This window comes from Oncorhynchus masou, chromosome 29, assembly GCF_036934945.1.
Source record: "Oncorhynchus masou masou isolate Uvic2021 chromosome 29, UVic_Omas_1.1, whole genome shotgun sequence".
Lineage (NCBI taxonomy): Eukaryota > Metazoa > Chordata > Actinopteri > Salmoniformes > Salmonidae > Oncorhynchus > Oncorhynchus masou.
In genome coordinates this window covers 61,678,373-61,699,661 of record NC_088240.1, presented here as the reverse complement: position 1 = coordinate 61,699,661, position 21,289 = coordinate 61,678,373, and the positions used below count along the sequence as shown (strand labels likewise).

General features: G+C 40.0%; 1 protein-coding gene across 2 annotated transcripts; it reads left to right on the top strand.

Moving 5' to 3' along the window:
* Nucleotides 1–237: 237 nt before the first annotated feature.
* LOC135520188 (glucocorticoid-induced transcript 1 protein-like) lies at nucleotides 238–21,120 on the top strand. Of its 2 annotated transcripts, XM_064945558.1 has the most exons (9): nucleotides 238–384; nucleotides 504–896; nucleotides 3,809–3,957; nucleotides 6,719–6,811; nucleotides 15,014–15,124; nucleotides 15,855–15,992; nucleotides 16,488–16,671; nucleotides 18,165–18,285; nucleotides 18,561–21,120. In XM_064945558.1, exons 2-9 carry the CDS (start codon nucleotides 554–556, stop codon nucleotides 18,970–18,972), a joined length of 1,551 nt encoding a protein of 516 aa, XP_064801630.1. In that variant the 5' UTR covers nucleotides 238–384; nucleotides 504–553; the 3' UTR covers nucleotides 18,973–21,120. The 2 variants fall into 2 exon arrangements, with proteins under 2 accessions (XP_064801630.1, XP_064801631.1); XM_064945559.1 differs by having other exon boundaries at nucleotides 238–896; nucleotides 15,017–15,124.
* The last annotated feature ends 169 nt before the right edge of the window (nucleotides 21,121–21,289 follow it).

The window sequence follows — 21,289 nt, the reverse complement described above, 5'->3', positions numbered from 1 at the left end:
TTGTACAGGTAATTACACAAATATTGTAAAGTACATTTTTATAACGAAGGTTTTGAGAAAGAAATTGGTCCAATCCTTATAATACATCGATGACGTTATTGGCTGAAAGTACAGTCGATAGACAACATTGGACCAATGAGTAATGTTACTGTATAATTTAGCTGTCCAACCACATGATCAGAATTAAAGATTGCAGCCCGCCCAGGTTTATCAGCCAGTAGTCTTGCGGATACAACTGTCATTTACAGTGGACATGGGGACGGTAGGGAATCGCCAAATATTAGGGAATATGTTTAGCTAACTACAAATTAAGTTCTTCAAACAACATATATTTAAAGTTCTCGACAATCATGCCCAAAGAATACTTGTTTTAGTGTTCTTCAGGTAAGTTATTGCAGTAGAATTCGCTTTTTCAAGATGCAAGATAACTGCGAGGTTGCTGCAAAATGAGCTCGAGCAGCATACGAGCTAAAATTAAAGGAAGTTAATCCTGTGTTTTCCAGAAGCGGATATCTTGGCGAATTTTTTCCTGAAAGTGATACGAAGCAGCAGAATGTCAGTTCCCAACAACTCGCTTCAACAACAGTCCACAGTCAGACTTAGCAATGCAGGGTCCCCCAGTTTTTCCAACAGCTGCCGTTTGCACCCCATCCGTGCTACCGTGCCCTACCAGCTCATACGCGGGGGCCAGAGCAGCCCGACACGCTCTCTGCCTCTCTCTGTTGGAGGCAACAATGGACAGACAAATAGCCGCGGGTCATCTCCCGGGTCATCTCCCCCAAGCGCGAATCTGAGTCTTGGAGTAAATTGCACTGGCGCCACGAGACAGAGACTGTCTCCCGAAAATAGGGTCTCGCACTCACCTGACCGGGGTCCAAACTCACCCGTTTGTAGAGGTAAAATATTGTTATATTATCCACTTACCACATGCTACAATATCAATGTATTCAGGACAAATGCACCATTTTGCTTGCTCTTGGTGATGGTCAAGAGATTGTAGGCCTTTTGTATTCTTGTAATACAGTCTTTGCTATGCATTTTATAGCCTAATTCATTGTTACAATATTGATGGATTAGTGAGACTGACTGGGCCCTATTCAGTCACCTTGACAGGAATAGGGCCCTGGGTTTCTAAGGTAAGTCAAACACATGATTTGTCTTGTGCTGATTAAGGAAGCATATTATGTTTTGATTGAATATATAGCCCCAGAGTTAGACAAAAGAGGAAGTAGGCCCATACTAAGGCCTACGACTACAGTACATCACATCACTAATAATGAAGCTTATCGTGTCCTCTCTTATACACTCCTGCTGCTTATGGACTATTGACAGAAAAAGGGAGGAGATAATTGGCAGCAAGACATGTTTAACGGTTATAAGGGGGCCGTAGACCGTGAGAATTGTTGTTGGACAAACAGTCAGGTTACAGGCATATGACCTACTCCCTTTCAACTGTACTGTATTGTACACATCGTGAACATATTGTGAGCCCTATGTTATGGAGAATGGAAGTGAGTGGTGTGACATTTCATGTCTCTATTGGTTCAGCCTGAGCAGTTGTTCCTTTCAGGTGATAAGGAGATAGAGGGTGGACTGAAGGGGGAGATGGGAGACTAGAACACTCTAAATCCTGTTTCTGAGACAGGCTCTCCTGTCAAATATTGATGTTTCCGCTGGTATTGAGACTGATTATATTTATCTTCCCCAACAAGAAAAACTTCTGGCATAGGTGTATTTCACAGCAGTAAAATGCAAGACACACAAAGCATCCAGAAAATGTCTGCTTGCCTTTGTGAAGGTGAAATCTCTAAATACAGTTAGCTTTTTCTGTCACAGCTTGGAGACTGCGTCGAACCTGCTGTGTGACTCCAAATCTGCATCCAGGACTATGTTGTACTCACTATGCAACAAGGTTTTTTTACTACATTGACCTTCTGCACTTTACGAGGGCAGATCATGAATCACCATGGTTTAACCAGTGACAGCCATGACTCTCCAGCTGTCTTGACGCCCTCCTACATCAGTGGAGTATAATGGCGTCCGCCTTACCTTTCCCCAAGATGGCAGCCTCCTTGTCTTTGAGCTGCATTGCCGTTATTGTGGGGTTGGTAACTCAATGTTTGGGAAAATGACATGACATGCCTTGCATTCCCTGGTCCTCAGAATGAGATGACCTTCAACCCTGAGCAGTGTCCAGTCACATACGTCGTGATGGAGACACGCTGTTGGATGGCAGTGACCTCCCAGTCGAAACAAGGCTAGTTTGTTTCAGGTGATGTCATCTGCTAGCTAGGGGTAGGAGGTGCATTGCATTGCGACAAGTGGCATTGGGATACCACTGGGAAGTGCACAGGGATGGAAATGGAAATATGTAGATGTATTGTTCGTCTTTCATTGTCAAACGGAAATATGGAGCTATTTTTATTTGACCGTTTCCTCAGAATTGCAGGCTATTTGCAGCAAACACACTGAAGGGAATTTGTGGTTTTATCTTTCGAGGCATCTGACAAATTAAGGTTAAACAATAAAGTTGACAATACATTGTGTCCTTGTCAGCCATGCAGCTTTGTGATTGGAACATTGGAGAAGTTAACTAGTGGACATCTTCCTTTCAGTCAGTCAGCGTGTTCATTCGCATCACCCATCTCATCTGAGCTAGGTGGCGCGGAAAGGGTCGCAAGGACAACGGGTCAGGGTGAAGGCAATGGAAAAGGGTGACATTCCACCACACGATCTTTAGGTTCACACTATGACATCACCCCCACACCAGGCCTTCCCAATAGTCTCAACAAAGAAACTCCCCCTCCCTGTTAAAGTGCCAGCTGTGCTGAAATGGCCTGCCTCATTGTCGCACGTCCCCAAACTGCAGAGTAAGAGTAAATTGGAAAACAAGCTTGTTGTTAAACAAGAACCCAGCTCAAAATCTGTCAACTTTGGTAGAAAGTGCACTATCTTTGAAAAGGTTGATTAGAAAATTGTGAAAGGGACAGTATGCATACTAAAAGCCAGGAAATGATCTGACTTTATTTTGCTCTTGAGAGCCTAAATTTAGCAAAGTGGAGAGACAGTGGAAAATCACTCGGGCTAAATTGTCATGCTGTGTTTGGAGAACTTTGGCTACAACAATATTGATGGAAATCCACTCCCTTTTACTCAGATAGTTTACCCTAAGTCATTGGGTTTACTTACTTAGCCAACATATTTTGGTTGATATGCTCAGACTTGGCTGATCATCTAGGCCCTAGAGCCCAGGAGGTGTGCAGTGGTATCGAAAAGGAACACTGCATATGCACTTAGACAAGGAACAGATTGAATGAAGAATGTGTACCCTGGTCACCTCTTTCACCCCCCCAGAAGCTCTTTGATATGGAAAGCAAGGAGCCCTCATTGACTTTCAACAATCACAAAACATAATACTGCTTACTAGCCTATGCTTTCACCCATTTCCTCCTTCATGTCTCCCTGCTTTAGAAAAACAGCGCATTTCTGTGTTTGGGTTACTGCAGGAGGAATGTTGAGTGAATGCAGGCCATATTGCTGTTAATTGTGGTGTGGTTGTTAATGAGTTCTTATGTGGGTGGTGTGTGTTTAACTACTTTGCCTGAGAGAAGGCAGCTCCCATAACATCAGACCTAGCTTCAACACATCCAGATTAGTTAGGCCTAGTATTTATCACTGTAGTGCACTAATAGTCTAAGGTTAGCAATAGAGACGTTTTATGGAAACAACAAGACGTTTCAGGCCAATTGTTCAGTATGACAGTGTGGGTGTTCCTATACTGACCCTGGCTCTCCCCTCGCTCCTGTAGGAGAGAGGTCCAAACTGCAGGTGCGTAGCTCCAGTGCTATCCGTCGGACCTCTTCCCTGGATGCCATTATGGGCCCGTACCTCACAGGCCAGTGGCCTCGGGACTCCCACGGACCATACCCTTCCTGCATGAAAGACAAAGCCACACAGGTAACTGTAGGCCAAAGGATCCATAAAAGCTAATGATACACATAATCATTTATTTAAAAGTATATGTTTTCTAAATCAAGTTTCTCTTGAAAAACACGTACTGGGTGTATTTTAACAAAACATTTCCTGGGTAGCAGCCCACACCTCAGCACTCACTATTCTGGTCAAAGTGATTGACCGTTCCATGCAGTTTGAGAATGGGCAGATTTTTGTGGTTATGAACCCATATTGAATATGTATGATGATTGCAGGGCCATTGACCATGGGCGCGCTGTCCGTCCTAATAGAATCCTTTCATGTGGCTGAATGAGCGCCGCCCAGCCTCATTTACATGGCTTCTTCCCTTTAACCGTTCATTCACCTTGGGGCTCTTTGTTTAGTCTTTGGAAGTGGTGAGTGGGCCTCCAGGTTCAAGTAGCTACATATAGAATCAACGTTCCCCTAATGATGGTGTGGACTGCTTCACTTAAACCACTTCGATTGGGAAAAGCACAAACTCCCCAAGTACAGTCACAGACTAGCTACTTCCTGTTAACAAGATCTCTCCCATTACCCCAAATCGCCTGTAACACTGCAACAGCAAAAAACCTGGGACAGAAAGTCTTTGTTGTAGCACACAATCTAGAGACGGGCTCTTTTCAGAGCTGGAATGTAGCTGTCTGTGGAGGTGAAGTTGTTTGCACCTGTCCCTCGGGCAATGGTTGGGGCGAGGAGAGGAATCCCACTGCTTACCACCTGGCCCTTGTGGCTGGCCCTTCTGCCTTTGTGTGGGAGTGAGGAGCGGAGGGCCATACATATGCTAATCACTGTTCCGGGATAGATCTGTCTGCCCCAGGCCCTGTGGTTACAGAACACAGAGAATGTCTGTATGAAGATTAAACAGACACACACACAGGCATACCCACAAGCACACACAGACAGACAGAATGCATTGATTTAGTCTGGTCTGTGTGTGTGTGCACTAAAGACTGTCTTAATCTTCTTTTTTTAGAATTGTTTTACACAGGCAGGATGTGGACAGTCTATTATCGATGACTATCAACTCGGGATGTTTTACTTATGAGTCGTTTAAAGTCAGCAGTTATGCACTACTGCTTTTTCCTTGTTCTTCAAGAAGCTTGAATCCATAATGAGCGTTTAGTCAAAGATATTTATCTATTCTCGAAAAAATGTTCCTCATATTTTAGACGTGCAAGATATCTGTAGATGAGAAGACCTACAAGGTCACAGAACCAGAACGTAATACCCCCATCAACTCAAATCAGACCAAATGATAGCAGTGGCATTCTATACTCTTACCTCAGCATGTAAACTAAACAAACTAACTTCAATTCCATTGTAAATCCATTGGCGTTCAGTATCCCTGCTGGGAAATCAAATAAGTGGGGGTGAGAGTCATTTAACATGAGCTGTAGACTATGTGAAAGTAAAGTACCCTACCTTTATCTCACCAGAGCATTATCTGGCACGACACCTGGCAAACAACCCCACAAAACACACAAGGCAGGCTGGGAAGTGCAAAAACTAAGTCGATAAAAGAGGCTTGAGGGAAACAAAGCTGGGCGCTCTGTGAACAGACACTTCATTTGTTACAAAAAATAAACATTTCAATTGTTATTACAATGATGATGGACATAAGTAGCCTATGGTGTAAGCATTGCTATGTTCTTGTACCCTTCGAACTATTTGCTGAAGGGTAGGCTTTAGTAGTACTGGAGAACTAGGCTACAAGTTAATAAAGCAATATTACTTAACATCTCAATGTACGTTTTTGCAAAGTTTGCACTTAGCATTGGAAACTTTCCTTTCACTATTCATTCAGCCCTCAATGTTTGGCTCTAGTATCAAACACCACAGCAATACCATAGCCATGTTCAAAATGTTACTCTAAACGCTAGCACATCTGCCATCCAGCATAGTGGCCTCTTTATTGGCGCACAAGCACCCGTTTAAACCGTTGTCCTTTCTGAAGAGCAATGTGCCAGTAGCCATAATGCATCACTAGTTCATATTGCATATCATAGAGTGGGTCTTTTGTGTAACGTTGTGCGTTATAGAGGATGTTTTGTTTTTCGACAAGGGTCAAACGTAAGGCAGTACGAGGACACTGACATTTAAGATGCTTCACTCTACTGTACTGACCACGACTCCTTGGAGGACCAATGTCACTGTTGATATGCATAATCGAGGGGAAGTGCATCATGGTTGCAAACATGCTTTTGAAACATCCTGTTTCTTTTTTGCATGTATTTTACATAAGTTAACCGCTTTGTTATTTATGTAAAGGTTGCATTCTTGTAGACACTAGAGCACTTTTCTCTATCTGCTGTAGTGGAGAAAGAGCAGCCATTTCCCACAGACTTACCAGCTAGTAGTTAGTATGTAGTTTGTCAGTCACCAACCACAAAGTAGCCTTTGGCAATCTGTCCTAATGTGGATTGTCAGTAAAACTGTGAGGATACAACTTTAAGTAGTAGCTATCACACATATTATTATTCTTTTGTGCCTGCATCCATCTTTATCCCGCAAAGACAATTTTTGACTCGTTTGATTGATTCCAGATGTGTGCATCTCTGGCGAAGGCACAGGGGTGATGATTGATTTCACCCACCTCTCTCTCGTCTGTTCATCACAGTGAATTCCAGAGTCTTGTCTCTCAGTGCTGAATTCCATACAAATGATGGGGATTGATGTGGGTGTATTTGTTTATCCACTGCTTAGAGTATGCATATTTAAATGTGTGTGCGTGTGTGTGTTTCAGACTCCTGGTCTGTGGATAGAGGAGGGAGGAGGGGAGCAGGGAAGCCCACATCAGCGGTCAGCCTCCTGGGGTAGTGCAGACCATCTGAAAGAGGTAGGTGCCACACTCAACCTTCCTAGCATATATAGCCTAGCCTACACACTCTCTGCATGACCTATGTCCCGAGCCAAAACAACTGTAAGGAGCGCTATCCTAATATTTGTAATTCAATACTGTAACCGATGTCAACACCATAATTCTCTGAGGAGTTTAATGTTAGACCAAAATAGCTGGTCTGTCACAAACCAACCAGCGAGAGTTGTATTGTTGACATTATTGGATCTGCGCTGTATGTGCATAATCAAATATTGTTGTCAGGGCTTTGAGGTTCAGCCATTACTTGAGATGTGTTTTATTTGTCAGGATATGAGGTTCAGTTAAATATTATTCTCCTGAAGGTCGGTTTCTGTGCGCGTAGCCTGGCTGAGTTAGTGGCTAGTTGGAGACCACATTGAGCTATTAGTTGTCTAGCTCTTCCAGACCACAGTCTTTATTTAACCTTCCTTTCCCTCTGTAGTCTAGTCCGTCACATCTCATTGGGCCTGGTTGTTTTGAGAGGGGGAGCAGGCACCAAACTTGTCTGCAGGGTGTAACAACCATATCATTTCTCTCTCAGCTTGGCCCTGTTGATACTCTAGTGACAAGGATGAGCCTTATCTATCTCCATAAAGGCCTAGTCCTCCTGCAAACAACACATAAGTGTGTTAGTCTGCTGGCTTTTGCTCAAGAGCAATACAGCAAAACAATGGTTTTGAGGCTTTTGAAATGGGCTGACTTACATAAGATAGGCCTGTTGTTAGATGAGCGATAAACACTAAATGGATGGAATGTTCTCTCACTATGTGGAGATGTTTCTTTTTGTTCTTGACATGATCATGATGATATGCTACTGTACTGTATGTACATGTGGTAACATATAGCAACATATAGTACAAGTTTATCCAAGTCGCCCGTTGTAGCATATAAAAGTAGCAATATGTACATTTGGATTTGACATGTAGTCTTACATACATATTTTAGCTGACCCAGTCATGTATAGCCAAAGGACAAATCTTCCCACCCAACGGTGAGTGGTACAATACAGTAGAGATGGGGGACTCAATACAGGAAGAAGGGGTATTAAAGTCTTACCCTACAAGGTCTGGATTTTTCTGTTCTACCTGATAATGAATTGCACCCATCTAATGTGACAGGTCTAAATAAGTCCCTGATTAGAGAGGGGGCGGGGCAGTGGAGCTGTTTTCCAAGTGTTTCAAGGCAGTAAAGTATCGCAATATTGTTTTTGTCAATTTTATATCGATACCGTTGACTCTGAAGTTTTGATTAAAAAAATCTAAAATACAAGATAGCGTTAGCTAGCGCAAGTCAGGTGTTCATGCGCCTAAACTCTGGTATTTATCATCCTTTAGCTAGTTCTTCATCTTTTTAATTGTTTTTAATGGTGAGCCAACATGTTTTGAGCACTTATACCTCCAAAACTCATTTTGTCATGGTTTTCTCTTATCTGTCTGCAGCAGACATATAGTGAGCAATGTGTTTGGAATATGTTCTTTTTTTTCATCGCAATAAAATCGCAGTATCCAATCGTAATACATATAGAATCATGATACATATAGAATCGCAATACATATCGTATCGCTCACCTAAGTATCGTGATAATATCATATTGTGAGGTGCAGCCCTTTAATACACTGAGCTTTACACTACCCTGTTCGTTCTCATCTTCAGAAACCTGATATGGATTGCCTTGGCACTATTGCCTCCTATTATGTTGTAACGGCATTCATGAGAAGAAGGTGAGGACCAAGGTGCAGTGTGGTACGTGTTCATATTGTCTAATAGTAATAGAACACTGAAAATACAAAAAAACAACAAAGTGAACGAACGAAACTGAAACACTTCTGTCTGGTGCAGATACAAACACTCAACAGAAAACAACTACCCACAAACACCAGGTGGGAAAAGGCTACCTAAGTATGGTTCTCAATCGGAGACAACGATAGACATCTGCCTCTGATTGGGAACCATACCAGGCCAAACACATAGAACAACAACATAGAATGCCCACCCCAACTCACGCCCCGACCAAACCAAAATAGAGACATTATAGAAGGAACTAAGGTCAGGGCGTGACATGTGTACTCTCAAAGCAAGTCAATCCAGATGAACCACACTGTACCCTTCTATAATAACCACTGTGGATGACATGGCACTGTTAAAAAATAACCTATATGGGTGACATGGTACTGTTGTAAAATAACCTCTATGGATGACATGGTACTGTTGTAAAAATAACCTCTATGGATGACATGGTACTGTACTATAATAACCTGTATGGATGACATGGTACTGTTGTAAAATAACCTCAATGGGTGACATGGTGCTGTTGTAAAATAACCTCTATGGATGACATGGTGCTGTTGTAAAATAACCTCTATGGATGACATGGTACTGTTGTAAAAATAACCTCTATGGATGACATGGTACTGTACTATAATAACCTATATGGATGACATGGTACTGTACTATAATAACCTGTATGGATGACATGGTGCTGTTGTAAAATAACCTCTATGGATGACATGGTACTGTTGTAAAAATAACCTCTATGGATGACATGGTACTGTACTATAATAACCTATATGGATGACATGGTACTGTACTATAATAACCTGTATGGATGACATGGTACTGTTGTAAAATAACCTCTATGGATGACATGGTACTGTACTATAATAACCTATATGGATGACATGGTACTGTACTATAATAACCTATATGGATGACATGGTACTGTACTATAATAACCTCTATGATGACATGGTACTGTACTATAATAACCTGTATGGATGACATGGTACTGTACTATAGTAACCTCTATGGATGGCTTAGTACTGTACTATAATAACCTATGATGACATGGCACTGTACTATAATAACCTATATGGATGACATAGTACTGTACTATAATAACCTGTATGATGACATGGTACTGTACTATAATAACCTATGAGGACATGGTACTGTACTATAATAACCTCTATGATGACATGGTACTGTACTATAATAACCTATATGGTTGTCATGGTACTGTACTATAATAACCTGTATGATGACATGGCACTGTACTATAATAACCTCTATGATGACATGGCACTGTACTATAATAACCTATATGGATGACATGGTACTGTACTATAACAACCTCTATGATCGCTTGGTACTGTACTATAATAACCTCTGATGACATGGTACTGTACTATAATAATCTGTATGGATGACATGGTGCTGTTGTAAAATAACCTCAATGGATGACATGGTGCTTTTGTAAAATAACCTCTATGGATGACATGGTACTGCTGTTGTAAAAATAACCTATATGGAATATGGTACTGTACTATAATAACCTGTATGGATGACATGGTACTGTTGTAAAATAACCTGTATGGATGACATGGTACTGTTCTATAATAACCTATATGGATGACATGGCACTGTACTATAATAACCTATATGGATGACATGGTACTGTACTATAAGAACCTATATGGATGACATGGCACTGTACTATAATAACCTATATGGATGACATGGTACTGTTCTATAATAACCTATATGGATGACATGGCACTGTACTATAATAACCTGTATGGATGACATGGTACTGTTCTATAATAACCTATATGGATGACATGGCACTGTACTATAATAACCTATATGGATGACATGGCACTGTACTATAACAACCTCTATGATGACATGGTACTGTACTATAATAACCTAAATGGATGACATGGTACTGTACTATAACAACCTCCATGATGACATGGTACTGTACTATAATAACCTATATGGATGACATGGTACTGTACTATAATAAGCTCTATGATGAGATGGTACTGTACTATGATGACATGGTACTGTACTATAATAACCTGTATGATGACATGGTACTGTACTATAATAACCTATGAGGACATGGTACTGTACTATAATAACCTATGAGGACATGGTACTGTACTATAATAACCTCTATGATGACATGGTACTGTACTATGCTGACATGGTACTGTACTATAATAACCTATGGTTGTCATGGTACTGTACTATAATAACCTGTATGATGACATGGTACTGTACTATAATAACCTGTATGGATGACATGGTACTGTACTATAGTAACCTCTATGGATGGCTTAGTACTGTACTAAAATAACATGATGACATGGTACTGTACTATAACAACCTCTATGAGGACATGGTACTGTACTATAATAACCTCTATGAGGACATGGTACTGTACTATAATAACCTGTATGGATGACATGGTACTGTACTATAGTAACCTCTATGGATGGCTTAGTACTGTACTAAAATAACATATATGATGACATGGTACTGTACTATAACAACCTCTATGAGGACATGGTACTGTACTATAATAACCTCTATGAGGACATGGTACTGTACTATAATAACCTATGGTTGTCATGGTACTGTACTATAATAACCTGTATGATGACATGGTACTGTACTATAATAACCTGTATGGATGACATGGTACTGTACTATAGTAACCTCTATGGATGGCTTAGTACTGTACTAAAATAACATGATGACATGGTACTGTACTATAACAACCTCTATGAGGACATGGTACTGTACTATAATAACCTCTATGAGGACATGGTACTGTACTATAATAACCTGTATGGATGACATGGTACTGTACTATAGTAACCTCTATGGATGGCTTAGTACTGTACTAAAATAACATATATGATGACATGGTACTGTACTATAACAACCTCTATGATGACATGTTACTGTACTATAATAACATCTGATGACATGGCACTGTACTATATTAACCTATATGGATGACATATATAGTTGACACGGTACTGTACTATAATAACCTATATGGATGACATAGTACTGTACTATAACAACCTGTATGGATGACATGGTAAATGTAAATGTAATGTACTGTACTATAATAACCTATATGAATGACATGGTACTGTACTATAATAACCTGTATGGATGACATGGTACTGTACTATAATAACCTATATGGATGACATGGTACTGTACTATAATAACCTGTATGATGACATGGTACTGTACTATAACCTCTATGAGGACATGGTACTGTACTATAATAACATATATGATGACATGGTACTGTACTATAACAACCTCTATGATGACATGGTACTGTACTATAATAACATCTGATGACATGGCACTGTACTATATTAACCTATATGGATGACATATAGTTGACACGGTACTGTACTATAATAACCTATATGGATGACATAGTACTGTACTATAATAACCTATATGGATGACATGGTACTGTACTATAATAACCTATATGGATGACATGGTACTGTACTATAATAACCTATATGGATGACATGGTACTGTACTATAATAACCTGTATGGATGACATGGTACTGTACTATAATATCCTATATGGATGACATGGTACTGTTCTATAATAACCTATATGATGACATGGTACTGTACTATAATAACCTATATGATGACATGGTACTGTACTATGTTGACATGGTACTGTACTATAATAACCTGTATGGATGACATGGTACTGTACTATAATAACCTATATGGATGACATGGTACTGTACTATAATAACCTATGAGGACATGGTACTGTACTATGCTAACATGGTACTGTACTATAATAACCTATGGTTGTCATGGTACTGTACTATAATAACCTGTATGATGACATGGTACTGTACTATAACCTCTATGAGGACATGGTACTGTACTATAATAACATATATGATGACATGGTACTGTACTATAATAACCTCTATGACATGGTACTGTACTATAATAACATCTGATGACATGGCACTGTACTATATTAACCTATATGGATGACATATATAGTTGACACGGTACTGTACTATAATAACCTATATGGATGACATAGTACTGTACTATAATAACCTATATGGATGACATGGTACTGTACTATAATAACCTATATGGATGACATGGTACTGTACTATAATAACCTATATGGATGACAATGTACTGTACTATAATAACCTGTATGGATGACATGGTACTGTACTATAATATCCTATATGGATGACATGGTACTGTTCTATAATAACCTATATGATGACATGGTACTGTACTATAATAACCTATATGATGACATGGTACTGTACTATGTTGACATGGTACTGTACTATAATAACCTGTATGGATGACATGGTACTGTACTATAATAACCTATATGGATGACATGGTACTGTACTATAATAACCTATATGGATGACATGGTACTGTACTATAATAGCCTGTATGGATGGCTTAGTACTGTACTATAATATCCTATATGGATGACATGGTACTGTTCTATAATAACCTATATAATGACATGGTACTGTACTATGATGACATGGTACTGTACTATAATAACCTATATGGATGACATGGTACTGTTCTATAATAACCTATATGATGACATGGTACTGTACTATAATAACCTGTATGGATGACATGGTACTGTACTATAATAACCTGTATGGATGACATGGTACTGTACTATAATATCCTATATGGATGACATGGTACTGTTCTATAATAACCTATATGATGACATGGTACTGTACTATGATGACATGGTACTGTACTATAATAACCTATATGGATGACATGGTACTGTACTATAATAACCTATATGAATGACATGGTACTGTACTATAATAACCTGTATGGATGACATGGTACTGTACTATAATAACCTATATGGATGACATGGTACTGTACTATAATAACCTATATGGATGACATGGTACTGTACTATAATAACCTGTATGGATGACATGGTACTGTACTATAATATCCTATATGGATGACATGGTACTGTTCTATAATAACCTATATGATGACATGGTACTGTACTATGATGACATGGTACTGTACTATAATAACCTATATGGATGACATGGTACTGTACTATAATAACCTATATGGATGACATGGTACTGTACTATAATAACCTATGTGGATGACATGGTACTGTACTATAATAACCTATATGGATGGCTTAGTACTGTACTATAATATCCTATATGGATGACATGGTACTGTTCTATAATAACCTATATGATGACATGGTACTGTACTATGATGACATGGTACTGTACTATAATAACCTATATGGATGACATGGTACTGTTCTATAATAACCTATATGGATGACATGGCACTGTACTATAATAACCTATATGATGACATGGTACTGTACTATAATAACCTATATGGATGACATGGTACTGTACTATAATAACCTATATGGATGACATGGTACTGTTCTATAATAACCTATATGGATGACATGGTACTGTACTATAATAACCTATATGGATGACATGGTACTGTACTATAATAACCTATATGATGACATGGTACTGTACTATAATAACCTATATGGATGACATGGTACTGTACTATAATAACCTATATGGATGACATGGTACTGTACTATAATAACCTATATGGATGACATGGCACTGTTCTATAATAACCTATATGGATGACATGGCACTGTACTATAATAACCTATATGGATGACTTGCAGGGAAGTGCATCCTATAGAGTAGACATACTCTTTCTGTGTACTGTATATCCAGGATTATAAGATCAGCATTAAAAGACCTCGCCTTAGTCTGCATTATACAACTGACTATGTTATGATTATATAACCAGTACAGAAACATAATAAACTTTTGACTTATGTTTGATCGTAGCTATATCCATAAAAGCCCTCTCTACATATTTTTTTCGAATTCATTCTGAATCTGTGGACAAATCACTTTGAATGCTGAAGAAATGCTGTTCTGAGGAAAACAACAAAAAACTATGGAAATCCGAGGAAGCTTAGTGCCACTCCGCTGTGCATCATGGCACAACTTCCACATCGTGCATTATTTTCCATTGAAAGCATTGCTACTCGTTGATTATCCCTTATGTATTGCTTTGTACCTTTTTCTAAATGCATATTCTGTTGAATTATACCTCAAATATAGCTTGGTGGTCCAGTGTATTTTTGCTTTAGCCAATTCATCTCTGCCATGTATGGCATGAAACAATATAAGTGTTGGCTACACAGCACATGCAGTATGTGACCACCAGGCTACCTTGAATGTCCATTGAGAACCATTCATTTTCTCTGAGGTAAACCCCCTGTCTTTCTCCAGCAGATTGCTAAACTCAGGCTGCAGCTCCAGCGCAGTAAACAGGTCAGCCGCCAGAGCAAAGACAGAGATCAGCAGCTGGGACTACACACCAGCACGACAGGCCATCCCCAGGTGAGTTATACCCTACTGCTGCCTCCCTGGGTCTGCCATCAAGATCACAGGTCATGGTAGCATGGAACTAGTATGGTGTCTGCACCAATGCTATATTCACAGTGGGAGTGTCACTGTACCATGTACAACCTTAAATAAATGCAGTACTTATTAAGGATAATACTTGATTGTAAATGTATAGACTAGGGTTTTGGTAGCCTGGTTGCAAGGCTATTTCGGCTTCAGGCAACATGTCCTTCCAAAACAACAACGTGGCTTTCCTGTAGTGCAGAATTGTTCAGGCATGTTTCCTGTCATATGAATGTGGTCAGACTACTCATATATATATATATATATATGATTTAAAGAGCTGTAGTTCACTAGTCCCTATTCTGACCAGAGGAGGAGACGTGTCTGGGCATGCCCAGTTCCCAGTACTCTCTGTGTTTGTGGTTCATTCATTAACGGATCCTGAGCAACTGTAAACAAAGCACTGGGGAAAAGAACATAAACTAACTTTGGCATGGTATGACTTTCACCTGTGGTAGATCAGTGACAGCCTGTATTATTTTTGACCTCACTTTAACGTAATTTAACTTCAAATTTACCCTCACATAAATCACATTCCATAGCGATATCATACACTGATATACTGGGGAGAGCATACAATTGACGAGATGTCTGTTTAAAATGATCATAGAAAAGCTACAAAACATTTCTACCACCACTCTTGGTTTGCCATGTTTTCCAGAATAAGGTGGTTTCCAAAGCCCTGACGAACATCCCAGTACCAAAGTCCCTCATATCGAGAGTGCCTAGCAGCGTGGAGGGCATCAACCACGAGCTGGAGAATGTGTTCATCAGAGAGGACTGGAAGCAGGGAATACAGGTGGGAACACACACACACACACACTATATTCTCACTCGCACTGATTTAAATTGCTGAGAGTTGAGTAGAGCTGTAAATTGTGTGTGAAGTAGGGCAGTAAACCTTGACAGGTTAGTGAAATGGCTCTCCCTCAAGCGTGTGCATGAGTGCCCGCACGCACGCACACACACATATTTACGACCTGCAGCGCAGCAAGTCTTCTTCTGCTCAGAATCAGCTGTACTCTACAGCACAAGCAGAAGGGCTCTGAACATTTTCATACTGTATCATGCATTATCATCTGCACTGGTATTCGCTTTTCTGCTTGTCATTCAAATACGTCCACACATACTGGAATTTACATGCAGTGTGATAATACTGAAATTAACTGAATGCATTGAATTGACTCATGTATGATGATCATCAACAACTGTGAATTATATAGTGCCCTGATGTGGTTCTTGCACTCCTCGCATCCCTTCATCCTTCCCTCCATCTCCACCTCTGACCTCTCAGGCTTTGGACGTGTTGGACGGCCGCCGCGCCCCGTTTCAGCCACATCGCTATGGCAATGGTGGTGACACACGTGACACGGACACCCAGGCCCCCTCTAGTGGTAGTTCCAGCCCCTGGCCCTTCACCCCTGACCCCCTCCACTCCCCAGAAAACAGCCCCTGCTCTACAGAAGAGCTTGACAAAGGTACTCCATTCAGATGTATTTTCTGGCTTGCATGATCTATTACTATAGTTCAATGCACACATTCAACAGTCTTCAGTCATTGCATGTCTCAGGAACATAGTTGAGCGATTGGAAATCCCGCTCACCACTCCAATGCTCCATGTCCTTTCCTACTGCTCTGCAAAGAAAAACGCTCTACGCTCACAGGAGAAAAAAAGTCCTACTCCAAATTCATCTCATTCATCAAAATCACAATTTAACCAACTATTTTTGTGAATAACTGGACCTACCAATTGTTTTTTAAGTATTGAATAAGGATTTGAATGTTAAACAGCATAAACATCAAACACTGTTAAACAGCAAACACTCTAAATAGACCAGGAGCCTAAGAAGGAACAAATTATTTACGCTATATTATTTCAAGGCTATAGCCTACATTGTGAAGCATTTGAGAATTCGACACAATAGGCTGGTAGGGACATAAAGCGAGCAGTTGTATTCAATCATTATAGTCTATAAATTGCGCATTTAGGCATTGAATTAAATACAAATTCAAAGACAAATGACTTGTTAGTGCCTTTTGAATACATTTTTAGCAGGCTCATGTGATGGTGCCTGTGGACAGCCAGCAGTGGAGAATATCCTCTCCACACTTGCAGAGCCACTGGGGATGCTAAAAAACCTTTATGCCACTCTTGCCAGGCTGGGTAGAGATGCAGAGTTGTTTTTTAATTTCTTTTTATAGGTAGGCCTAAATGTTTTTAGGCAAAATAACCCAACTGAAAGCTCCTTGAAAGTTGGAATATGCCAGGCCTATTGGGATAAAAATCAATGGTGACCTATTGTATAGATAATAGAACAAAAATTAACAAAACGTTTAAGAGATCGGATTTTTAGTTTATAAATACTTTCTATAATGACGCACTTACCCACCTCATTCCTTTCTTTTAGCATGTGCACGTAGTAAGTACACCATCATACTTTTGGGATAAGTGTCTTTTCAGATTCCACACTCATTGTAGACACTATATCACTACACTCCCTGTCTTGCTATTGGTCCTCATCTTTGTAAGTCACCTTGATTTAGCACCTGTGTGTTTTATCAGTTTCTTTATGAAAATATTTAGTGAACTCCATAACAGTAGCTAAAGCAAGTGGCTATTAGCAGCACACAAGTAGACTACAAATGCATGCTGGGGCGGGCATGCCAAGAGCTCCTGAAGTGATCTCTACTGGAGCGAAATTGGAGTGGGCGAGATGGCCGACACTCCAGCATTTGGGAATCCTGCCCCACGTTCCAATCAAATTGGGCAGGCTCCGCTCACATCCTCTGTTCAGGAGTCTAGTCATCAGGATTTGCTTAATGATAAATGGCTCACGCTGTATTAATACTGTGCCGTATTATGTGAATCACCTCATTGTCTTCTACAGGCAACAGCTCTCTAACACACGTTCCTTTATAGGAACAGAAGATCACCACACTGACCTGCTTATATGTTTCATTCTGTTTTCAGACAGTGGCTGCAGCTCTCCCCTTCCCAAGTTTGCCACCTCTCCCAAACCCAACAACAGCTACATGTTCAAACGGGAGCCTCCGGAGGGGTGTGAGAGGGTCAAAGTGTTTGAAGAGATGGTGTAAGTCTTCTTCACTATGTTGAGGGGAGTTTCTAATTCGAATGCTTCTCAACTTCATAGTGTTACATGTTTTAGTTTATTTTTTTAATTGGTCTGATAGTGTGTATGTCCTTGTGCCACTGTACAGATGCAGGATCTTCATTTAGTTCTCCTGCAACGGCACGATCAAATTAAGATCCTACATCTGTAGGACTCTCACTGTAGGTGTTTCATATACACACTTTGGTATGTGATGAAAAAAGATGAAGACATTCTCCCTCACTTTTCCTCCCCAGGTCTGGTGTCTCCAAAGGCTTCCCTCTTTTTTCATGCCCAGACAAAAACAAGGTGAACTTCATCCCCAGGGGCTCCGCCTTCTGTCCCGTCAAACTCCTCTGCTCCTCCCACTTCACCACAACCTCGTCCAGCCCTGGTCTCCATGGAAAAGGCAGCACATGGCCCGACGACGCCATGACACCCAGTAGTTCCACTACTCTGGCCTCCACTAACTGGAGCTCGTCTATAGGAATAGACATGGTCAGTAGCTCAGACACAGGCGTAGGCATTGACACAAGCACAGGTAACAGCACAGACAGTCTGAGCCCAGATACAGGCCCTAACACAGACGAACCGACAAGCACAGCTGTTGTCCCAGACGGCCTGTCTACAGATCCCTGCTCCACTACACACATCCTTCTTACCAGCTAGTTCTCAGGTACAGTGCAGCTACTGAGCATTAGCCTGGTCCCAGATCAGTTTGAGCTATCTTGCTAACTCCTAGGGTCGCAATGACCATAGGAGGTGGCAAAACAGCACAACAGATCTGGGACCATGCTAGCTGAGAATGCCTCTAGCTGAGTATAGCTCTTTAACACAACATTAGCCAGCAAGGAGGGCATATCCTTACTAACCTAGCCTTCTCTTCTGAAAGGTGTGGCAGGCAACATCTTCCAGAAAGACTTGTTTTCTATTCCAAGGGTAGATTCAATTGTTTCATGTATTGTGTTCTGTAGCAATCAGCTTTATCAAAATCTGTTCAAGAAGTTGAGAAAAAAATAAGGGAATTAAGCAATGGGCAAGAGGAAAAACATGTATTTTATTGAATTTTGAAAATGTTTATCTAACCAGCTTATTTAGCTGTTCTGTGTTGCTAGCCAATATTACAGCATGGATAAGCTTTTTAATATAAAATAAAATATAATGTCTGTTTATGTTGAAAACCCTATTGGGATGTCCTACAGTTATAATACAATGCTCCACCTTTCCCTGAATGTTTACACTTATTTCAGGTTTCAATCCAGTTTATGTAAACGCATGACAAAAATCTGAAGAAAGACGATCTGAAAGTGACCAAACAGCCAGCTACAAAGCACAGTGTCCCCACATAGCCTTGTTTCAGGTCCCCTGAATAGCCAATGAACTCAGGTCATTTGGAATGTACTACTACTCAAGCATGAACTTTGACGTTGCCTTTTATGGTTAATTCATGACATTACTCCAAAGACATTCCATAGTCTTTATACAAGTGCTGATTCTAATCTTTCAACACAACATATTAAAGGATTGCCATCGATAGAAATGATAAATTGGTGCACGGGAATCTGTCAAGTGCTTAAGAGACATTCCAGAGGTTATTATAGTGTAGCTCCAAGATATCAGCAGTATTGTCTTTCACAGCCTGTTCAACCTCCCTAGTGATGAAATTGATTAAATATGAGCTATGACATTTAACCAATAAAATTGATCAAAATAAGGCCTAGATTCAATCGGATTAAGTGTTAACCAGCGGTGCTTTGAGTTTTGGCGGTGTCAGTTGTTACTGCGTTGGAGCTGTCAAGTCAGTGAACAGCTGCTTCTGTAATCATTGCCACACCCGTCCCTCTGGCATTAGAAGTTCAGAAAGAGAAAGTGTAGGCTATATAGAAATAATGACGCTCTAATTGAAAATCATTCAATAAAATAATGAGGAATTCTATCAGCCTAATCGAGGTATAGATTACGTCTCACATTCCAGTGTTCAAACTTGTAAACAAGGCTACATGGAATTTCTCGTAATGCTTCTCCAAGAAGCCAATGGCAATGTCCACTTCAGGTATAATGCCACTGTGGGTGTTGGCCAGTGCGCAGCCGATAGAATCTAGCCCAAAACATTTTTTTCAGCATCAACAAAAAAAGAAATTAGCAAAAAACCAAAGCCGAAAGTTACTTTTTTTAATACGAAATAGATAAGCAATCAACAAACACTTATTCTGTCATATTCGGAATTAACATTGAGGCTGAGATTTTCAAAGCACTTAATTCCAGGCGTGATAATAATCATTATATAATATTACACAGTACTATATAAAATGTAAAGCAAATCAACTATGAGTATCCTAGTGTTTGATTTGACGTTCAATATGGAGTAAAATATTTCATGAAACTGTACCAAGGGCTGCATTCAATCCTTGTCGCGGATGTACCACGGGAATTATTGCCTTTAAATTTAAATCAAGCTATAAGGTGGACCTCCCCCGATACTTCTACGATACGGATTGAATCCATTCCCTAATTGTATTATGTATCTTCAGTACATTACGTTAAAACCACTTGGCAATAATATAAAAAAATGACAGTATTTGAAGTAAAAACAGACAACCATTTGCAAAACGAACACAAACATATGCAACACAATCCTCCCAAACCTAGATGTATATTTTGTCGGTAAAGATGACCGCTGCTCGATGACTAGTTTGAAATTATACTAACATTTTCAAAGTTCAGCAAGGCTTTCCGTGTTCAGCTCTAATATTTCATGCCTGTGTATTTCATGTTTTATATGTAGTGTTTTTACAATAAAGTAAGCAATAGAAAATACACTTGATGTTTGTCTATTTTTTTAAAGCACTAGCTTCATATTATTTTAGATGTATTAGAACCCCTTTCTCTTATTAAGCCCAGGCTTCCAACAAGACAGGATTTTGGAAGGCTGGCCAAGCGAGACGAGGCGCTAGATTCAGTCCTTATTGCCTAAGTTCAGAGCTAT

Bases quoted from the DNA above. Each gene is read 5' to 3' on its own strand.
- LOC135520188 (XM_064945558.1), top strand. From the start codon at position 554: ATGTCAGTTCCCAACAACTCGCTTCAACAACAGTCCACAGTCAGACTT. The intron at 3,958-6,718 runs GTAACTGTAGGC...TGTGTGTTTCAG, and splicing joins TGAAAGACAAAGCCACACAG to ACTCCTGGTCTGTGGATAGA. The intron at 6,812-15,013 runs GTAGGTGCCACA...GTCTTTCTCCAG, and splicing joins GTGCAGACCATCTGAAAGAG to CAGATTGCTAAACTCAGGCT.